The sequence below is a fragment of the Elgaria multicarinata genome, chromosome 20 (genome assembly GCF_023053635.1).
Source record: "Elgaria multicarinata webbii isolate HBS135686 ecotype San Diego chromosome 20, rElgMul1.1.pri, whole genome shotgun sequence".
Lineage (NCBI taxonomy): Eukaryota > Metazoa > Chordata > Lepidosauria > Squamata > Anguidae > Elgaria > Elgaria multicarinata.
This window is the reverse complement of record NC_086190.1, coordinates 9,360,788-9,370,107: the sequence shown is the minus strand read 5'-3', so window position 1 is coordinate 9,370,107 and position 9,320 is coordinate 9,360,788. Positions and strand designations below refer to the sequence as shown.

At 42.5% G+C, this 9,320-nt stretch overlaps 1 protein-coding gene across 1 annotated transcript in view; it reads left to right on the top strand.

Moving 5' to 3' along the window:
* The first annotated feature begins 3,843 nt into the window (after nt 1-3,843).
* Nucleotides 3,844-9,320, top strand: part of PRDM16 (PR/SET domain 16) — a 379,417-nt gene continuing 373,940 nt past the window's right edge. Inside the window, exons 1-2 of the mRNA XM_063145447.1 lie at nt 3,844-3,847; nt 4,305-4,654. Of these exons, the coding sequence (XP_063001517.1) occupies nt 3,844-3,847; nt 4,305-4,654 (354 nt within the window). The remainder of the gene's footprint in view (nt 3,848-4,304; nt 4,655-9,320) is intronic.

Genomic DNA, 9,320 nt, shown 5'->3' with positions numbered 1-9,320 from the left:
AGCCTCCGAAGAAGAGGAGGGGATATTTCTTAGAGACCCGAAGCCCGTTTTGAGAATATAAAAGGGATGAAAGAGTCATTCCTTAAAGTCGAGCCCTGCTGTTATAACTGCTCTGCTCCTATTTGGCAGCACAAAATGCCTTCCCATGCCGAAGTGAAAACTGCAATTTCAGCTGGGCACTATTCCCCCCCTCTCCGCCCTTCCCGATTACATCAGAGGTCAACCATTAATATGCTCGCTAGGAGCCCCTCACGTTTCTCCAGAGCCCACAATGCTGCAGTTGTTGGATTGTTATTTGGGGGAGGGGAAGAGGGGAATACGGGACAAAGAAAGCAGGAGCCTGCTCAGCCAAGGGGTGAATGGAGAGAAGGTAAATCTGTCCTTTCCCTCTAGTCCAGCTAGTACCCATATTTGCACACAGTTACATCTTTCTATTTCTCTGGTAGGTCTGTTGGCCTGGGCCTTGTAGCCTCACTTATACATTTCTTTATAGCCGTGCCCATTTAGCAGAACTCCTTGTCATATTTGGTTTTTCTTTGAAATAAAGCGGCGAGAAGTACGCTAATAAAGTAATGATAAGCATATACAGAGTGCCGTTTTCTAATTGCTGAGAAATTGCATCCCTATCCTCACTTGCTTAGAATTAAGGGCCAGGGATTTGTTCTTTGTTACCACCATGGGTTGGCATCATTGGGCACCTGCCAGGGCCCTCACGTCCGCAGGCCCTCCTCCTCCTTGCTGTTGCTGCCTGTTCACCTGCCCTCTCCAAGGATGCGAACAGTGACAAGACGTGTGGAGACCAAGGAGCATCATCCCCTTGTTCTAACCGCTTCTTCTAGGCACATTGGGTCCAGAGAGAGAGAGCGCAAGCAAATGTGCAGTGATGATCGTGGCAAGGGCCTGCTCAGGTAGGGGGGCTCAGTGAGGAGATCTTGGCCCTGCCCTGCCCCCCCAAAAAAACCTGGAGGAACACTTGTTCCTACTCAGGTGTGAGTTGAAATCCTCCAATGTTTCATAGAGTCTCAATCATTTGTGCTTGCTATGAGAATTTTTAAAGTTTTAAACCCTGATTTTTGTATATTATGATTTCAGTTGTAAACTGCCCAGAGAGCATTGGGCACTATAGATGATGAAGATGATGATGTATTATGAGTACATAACTATATCCTTATTTTCATCTGTTAAATGCCAAGATGTCAGGGATAGGCACTCAGAGGCACCATAATCTTTAATAGCCCACCTCTTCTAGCATCCTAGCCCTGAAAATAGTTTCTGAGACCAAGAATCTTTTAAGTGGCATTAAAAAGAGTTAAATTTATGAGGAGAAAGACTATCAAGGGTAGGCACTAGTCAGTCAGGATACCAGCTGTTGTGGAGTAACAGTGGCAGGCGGTTATAGCTTCATGCCCTAGCTGTTGCCTAGAGGCATCCAGTTGACCACTGTGGTAAACAGGATACTGGACTAGAAAGCTGGCCTGATCCAGCAAGCCTTCAGTGTTCTTACACATTTCTCCCTGAGTTAGTTCAGCACCAACCCCTCCCTGCCCAATACCAAGTCATCCAGTCGGTCACTGTAAGTAGAGTTTCCAAGTCCAGGCCAGAGGGAGGGGACTGTTATACCTTTAAGAATTTCATAGCATGCAGAAATTCAGCAAAAGACCTTGATGGCATTCAGCATGTTTCATTGTATTCTTGTTTAAAAAACAACTACACCATCTTCAGAACCTCACTGAACACGGAGCTTTTCCCCTCTTTATTTTAGCAGGAAAAAACACAGAAAAAGGAGGTAAATGAAAGTGTCAAATAATGGCACTTTCCCACAATCCCGTTAAGTGCAGTAATTTGAAGCCCGCTAAAATAATCACACTAATTTCCTAATTGTTTTGGGGAGGGGACACCAACTTTGCTAGATTAAGGGCATTTAGCCTGTATATTCGTGTTTTTAAAAGGTAACAATAGAGGACCCTATGCAAGGTTCAATCCTGTAAAGCGCTGAGCATCTTCCATCACTGCTATAGTGCTTTTCAATCAAAGGTGCCACACTCTCTCCCAATCGGACATGTTTTTGGTAACTTGATGTGGTCACTGACTCTGACTAATCTAGCTAATTGCCCCCTCTTGTAATTTTACCTTTGTTTTGCATATGTCCCATTTAAATGTTTTTTTGGGGGGGTGTCGCCCCCCCCCCCCCGCTCCCAAACAACAGTAAAAACTTCAATGCATGAAGGAAACAGCTGTCGTTCGGCGGTGGCTTTTGTGAGCAGAAGGCAAAAATCAGTGGAAGAAATGCACCACCGCCCACTTGTAGGCTAATAATTACTCTTCTGAATGCTCCTAAATTAAATAAGTGTTTTAGCCACATGACTTTTTAAAGGTTTGAGATTTTTTGTTTTCTGTATGAAGAATAGATTTGAAATAGTTCCTGAAGGGCTCTGTTTGGAAGCGGATTATGAATGTATTTCTTCTGGAACTGTTAACTGTTCTTGTTGTAGCCTGGTATTTAATCACAGACAAATGTTCTTCTTGTGCTGAGGTTTTATCAAGTAATATGTGTGCTGCAGTGGAGAGAAGAAATCAACTTTTTAAAAGTCCACGGGCTGAAATTGTGTGTGATGCATTGCTTTGAGTTCAAGTGTGCCTAAGCTGCTCGTGGTGTCATGTTCAAGGAGAAACAGTTCTCTGGGACTTGCCAAGCTTTGCATAATGTGAAAGGCAGAGTTTCAATGGCTGTTATCTGCTCACCTCCTTTCGAGTAACCTACCGAACCAAATCCAGGCCTGGGTTTTGACTGGCAGCTCCAGTCAAACCTGAACGGCAGGTAGCATGGTTGTAGGAAGCTGGTGGGGGTGTAATACTTTTAGAGGTACTCTCTTCAGTTTAGAAATATGCAATTTGTTTTCGTAGGAAACCTCAAAATGTGTGACACTTGATACCCAGAAATTGCCCCCACTTTCCGAAAGAAAGAAAAAATGGCCTAACAGAATAGCTTGGTTCAGATCTCCATATCTTGGCTTATTAAATTGAGATATGCACAAATATGCTGGCCTGTGTGTTCTTTCCTCATCTACCTCTTCCCTCCTGCATTCTCAGAGTGCCACAGCTAAAGTATTCCTGGGCTAATTAACCATAATTTCCTGTTGCATCTAAATTGGGAAATGATAGTTACCAGATTGGAAACAAACCAGGATCTGGAACCATGAATTTTTATTTATTTATTTTATTTATTATTGCATTTATCTCCCGCCTTTTTTCCTCCAAGGCACCCAAGGCAGCGTACGTAATCCTCCTCCTCTCTATTTTATCGTCACAACAACAACCCTGCGAGGTAGATTGGGCTGAGAGTCTGTGACTGGCCCAAAGTCACCCAGTGGGTTTCCATGGCTGAGTGGGGACTAGAACCCATATCACCTGACTCCCAGTCCAACACTTTAGCTACTACACCACACTGAATGGGGTTTAAGATCCTGGTTTGTTCCAATTCTGGTACCCATCGTTTTCTGGTTCTAACGTAATGGTAAACTCTGGTTAATTAATCCAGGAAGTTTTTGATCACATGACAACAGTGCATGAGGGTACAAAACTCAGATATTTACTTCTCAAACAGGCCATTTTATATTGTGGGTAGCAAGATATCACAGTGTTATTGCTGTTTTTGAATTTGTAGTGATACAAGCTTGATTGCATCCCATGCAAAGAAACTGATTTCAGACCAGTATATGGACTGTGATGAGATTATTATTATTATTGCTGTGATTGTTACAATAATTACAATAATAGAAATGTTCAGTAAAGGGCCTCTTTGCTTAGCATACAAACAGCTCTCTGCTCACATTTTATGGCACGATGGGTAGGAGAAAAGGTGCTGGCGGAAACTGATGAGGTCATTATAGAGCAACTCCTTTGAAATACTTATTTTTATTTATTTATTTAAAACATTTGTATCTCGCCCTATATCATTAAGATCTCAGGGCAGCGTAGAGATAAAAGCATACGGTATAAAACAATAAATATGCACAGTTAAAAACAAATTAAACTAAACAGGTTCTATGGAACTAAACACTCATGGAGATCAAAAGCAACTGAGAAAGAACCACACTTTTTTGCTGTGAAGATAGAGGATGAGCCAAGCTTCTCTTTGAATGCTGTCAGAGGTGATGGTTATATGTGGGAATTAGTAGGTTCATCAGACCTACTTCTGTTTCTGAGCCTAACCTCATTGTCCTGGAGAGACAAGGCCCAGGTGGGAGACCTCAAAAGTAGTCCTTATAATATTTCTTATACCTCTCTGTTTTTTATTTTTAAAGGTGACAACGAGATTGTGAATAATATGTATGAAACAGAGGCAGACCTCCTAGCAGGCGAGAGTGGAGAGGAAGAGACAGAGGACAGCATCATGTCTCCCATTCCTATTGGACCTCCATCCCCTTTTCCCACGGGTGAGGATTTCAATCCCAAGGAAGGCTCACCATATGAAGCTCCTGTCTACATCCCTGACGACATTCCGATCCCTCCCGACTTTGAACTGAGGGAGTCCTCCATTCCAGGGGCAGGTCTGGGTATTTGGACCAAAAAGAAGATTGAAATTGGGGAAAGATTTGGGCCTTACGTTGCCTTTCCGATAACTACGTTGAAGGAAACAAGCTTTGGATGGGAGGTAAGACAGTTGTCATTGCATATATTTTGGCCTTGAGGTGCAGGAATGCTACAGTGCACCTTGACTGATGAATGGCTTCTGGAACAGGAAGGAATAAGAGGAAATGGTTGCTGATACCATGTTGTCTTGGCTATTCTGGGCTGTGATATATATTGTGCTGCATTTGGTGTTATTCATGGTACGACTTCATTCATGCTTACCCCCACCCCCATCCTTCCACCCGCACATGCACGCACATACTTCCCTGAACAGCAGGGTTGAGCAAACTGCCTCTAGGGCTGCATACCAAAGGGTCTAAGTTTGACTCTGCAAGCTATCAGTTCAGACCTCTGGGCGAGAGCAATCTGACCCTCCTATGGCCGGCTGTTGGGCAGGGAAGAAAAGGGAAAGAGAGTGGTGTGTGGCGAGAATAATGGGCATGACAGGAAAAGAAAGCAAGAAGGGTAGTCCCAACCACTGTTGTCTCTGACCTTGCCTTTCGCTGGCTCTGGCCCTGCCTCACATGAGGCCTCCAACAGGATCAACTTGCCATGGAAAGTTAGTGTGTGTGTGTGTGTGTGTGTGTGTGTGTGTGTGTGTGTGTGTGTGAGAGAGAGAGAGAGAGAGAGAGAGAGAGAGAGAGAGAGAAGAAATATTTCCAAGCTGTGAACACAGGGCTGTGTCAAGGTTCAAGGGGACTCTCATCAAAGTGGGCCGCATTCTACCTCAGTAGACTTTTTGTGGGCTTAACTGGCAATGGCCAGTGTTGGGGAATGGCAGCACTATGCACATGGATGCCATTGTAATTTCGTACAGTGCCCCGGAGCAATGCTACATTGTGGCCATTGCAAGGAAAATATAGTATCAGCTAGGGACGTATGAGAAATTTGTTTCTGTTCATTTTTGAACAGGGTTTACCCAGTTCACACCTTCCGGACTGAATACGGATTTCGACACAATCTGCGGTCGAAATCCATACATTTCCAAGCTTGCGATGTGATTCGCAGATCCCCCAAAAATGTATTTGGCAGCATACTTTTGAAAAACTGCATGAAAAAAATATGTACTTCGAAATGGAATTCAGAGTTCGGGTCTTACGCTGGTCAGCACTTCTCAGAGTGGTGCTTTTAAAGAGGATCTATGGTTTGTGCTGGGGTTACCAGATTGGGCCTGGGTGAACCTGTTCCTTTAGCACAGTTGATGCCATCCTCAGTCTCATTTCAAAAGCCCTCAGCATTTTATTATTTATCAGTTTATTGATTTAAAATACGTTTATCCTGCTCCCCAAGAACAACAACAAAAAGGTTTCTGGAGCAGCTTATAATCAATCAGCAAAAAGGACCGATCCTGCCCACAGGCTTACATTATAAAAAGACAACAACACCCAAGGGAAAATGGGATGGAGAGGGAAGAGATGGAACAGCCCTCCGTCCCCTTTCTTCTCCTGGGGGAGGGACAGTCCAACTGGAGTAGGCTCTGATGCGCCCTTTGCCTGCCCCTGACTCCCTTGCTCCTCTTTACCCACAGGGCAGCTGATGTCAGTCCATCTGGTTCAAGGGCTAGCAGAAATAGGAAAGTTGTGACCCAACCACTTTGGCCTCTGGTGCTGCAAAACCACTGCTTTCAGCCATACCCACCGTCAGCATTCTCCCCCACCCCCAAATTACTCATGAGGGAATGCAGCTCTCAGCAGAAAAGGGGTTGCCCAACTCTAGGGTGACCAACTGTCAGGATTTCCCCGGATTTGTCCCGGTTTTTGTTCTTTCCATGGTGTCAGGGGGGATTTTCTATCATTTTCAATAATGTCCTGGAATGACACACCTTCCCCTTTAAGGCTGCCATTAGCATGGCAGGAGGGAGTGACATGCTTTCTTGAGGCACATCATTCCCCCACCCCGAGCTCCAATTGAGGTCTTAAAGGGGAAAGTGGGTCATTCGTGGACATTATAGAAAAGGCCCCAATTGGAGTGGATGGTGGTGGTGCAGAATGAAATCCTTTCCCCTCCTCCACTCCAATCAGGTTCTTTAAGGTGGCGGGGGAATAACATACTTTCTGCAGGACTCAGAAAGCTGCTTCCCCACATACACACTAGGTGTCCTCTTTTTTGGTTTCCCAAATATGGTCACCCTACCCAACTCTGCTTTAGCAGAAGGGCTAAGCAAAACTTGCAAAATAACCAGACAGAATTCCATATTCATATCACAGAATTTGAATATTCTTTGCATAAAAATGAGGACTTAAAATATGTGTAGAATGAAGAGTTCACAGCTATATTGTATATTCAGTTCCCCAATGCAAACCTTTTTTTCATCAACTTTAATAAACAGCCTTTTCAAACTTACTGCTAAATGTCTCCAGCCAAGATCTCAACTCCTGCCCCATATAGAGAGTGGGGAGGAAGGGGGGAGAGAGAGAGAGCATCCATGTGTGATATGGACAAATTTCTCTGACTTGAGCAGGGACTGGGAAAGTGACACACTTTCTAGGAATATTTTTGTGTGCTCCTTAGGTTTTTTGGTCAGGCAATAAACTGAATTGCTGGCAGTTTTGCTTCCTGTTTGGAATGAAATTCAAGGCAAACACATGATGTAGCTCCTGGACAGGTTGCATTTAGTTCCAGCTAAATGCAACCTGTCATATAACAAGTACAACACAGGTCTTCTTAAGTATGGACCCTTTCACCAATATGGTGCATCTATATGTACTGATTGATTTCCATGGATAGATACATTCTTGGTTAGGCACCCCCAAATCTATTAAGCTGCATACACACTTCAAATAATATACACTTTAACACTCTTGCAGCCCAGTTCCTGCCCACCTCTTCTGCTTCCTGTTCCTCCCTGTTGGTTCCTGTGTTCTCCAAGAAACATAATGTTCTTACTTTGGGGAAGTGGAAGAACAGGCAGCAGAGTGCAGGGCAAACAGTATCATAAAGCCCTTGTTTTAAAATCTCTTCACTGGCTGCCAATTAGTTTCCGGGCGAAGTATAAAGTGTTGGTTAACACCTTTAAAGCCCTACATGGTTTGGGTCAAGGCTACCTATGGGATCACCTTCTCCCGGGCAGGATCTACACTACTGCTTATAACGGGTTATAATGGTTATGGCAACTGTTCAAGCCCAGGACACATTACGTATACAGTTTTCATACCGTTTTAAAAGTGTTATATATCCTGCTTGGTGTAGATTGGCCCCTGGACAACCCGCCCCACACACTCAGATCCTCTGGGAAGAATCTACTTCAGTCAGCCAAAGTTAGGCTGACGGGTATTACCCAGAGGACCTTCTCTTCTGCTGCTCCCAGACTGTGGGATGGCCTGCCGGAGGAGCCTCATCAACTTAAAAGTCTATCAGCATTTAAGAAAGCTATTAAGACTGATCTCTTCTGGCAGGCCTATTCAGTGTAATTTTAGGATGTTTTTTAAATGGTTTTAGGATGTTTTAACAATGTATATTGTTTTAATTCAATTTTATGTATTTTATATTTACTGTTGTTCCCCACCTCGATCAAAATGGAGAGAAATAAATTATTATTATTATTATTATTATTATTATTATTATTATTATTATTATTATTATTATTATTGTGGCATCTCCTGGAGCTGTCACTTGCACCTGGCAAGATCCACAATACCAGGATGCAAAGGTTTGTGAAGGTGGGGGCAAGCCCCAATGAGAACCTGAGTAAACTCAGGTTCCCTTGAATTGGGACCAGGGTGGCTAAAAAGCAATGATTTTTTTAAAAATAAATAAAAATCAGATTTTTAAAAAAATTTAAATCAGATTTTTTTAATTTAAATTGGATTTTTTAAATTTAAATTGGGTCTTTTTAACAAAATGCTTTTTGAGGAAAAATCTATCTAAAGAGAGTTTTCTATTTAAGATACATTATAGTCCAAAGGTTAGTCATCATAAAATAAGGATTAGTTTTTAATTATGTCATATGAGGCTGTTTAATTTTTTTGGTAAATCAGTTCCATTAATCCATCCACAATGTCATGCTCTTCCAGAGGTTTCTGTAAGATTATTTTTCTCCTTCTAATAAAGTACAGCAGAAAAGTTGTCCAAATATGAATGATTAACCTATTAAACCGGAGATAGTTCACCTCACAAAAATTTCATAATTATCTATCTATGATGTGTTTCTAATAGTATAACTAAATCAGTATTTTTTTGATATAACTGTAATCTGAAAAGTTGCTATTCTAAAAATGAAACCTTCATTTGGTTGTAAATATTAAGATTATACCATCCTGAATGAGTCTTTGGTAACTCTGAGTTGTGTAAAATATAGCGAGGAAGAGTGCACTTTTGGGGTGGGCAGTCACATGATTCATTCAAGTCTTTCTGAGTAGTGATTTAAATCGTGATTTCAATCATGATTTAAATCAAATTGATTTAAATCAAATCCACCCTGATTGGGACCATTGAATTGAGGCCTTTGAATTGGGGCACTCCCATTTTTTTGCAACCCTACTTTGAATAGCCCCTCCCTTGTCTATTCCTAGCTGCCATTAGTGGTGTACCTCTTTAGAGACTAGTTGATCTACAAGGACAGATATGTTTCTGGCTACTATTGGTGGCGTCTCTGTGTTTACCTGCAAAGGTAGATACAGTATGCTCCTGACTGACATTGGCAGTTATTTTTCTCCTAATCTGAGGATTGTCAAACACATCCTCCAATA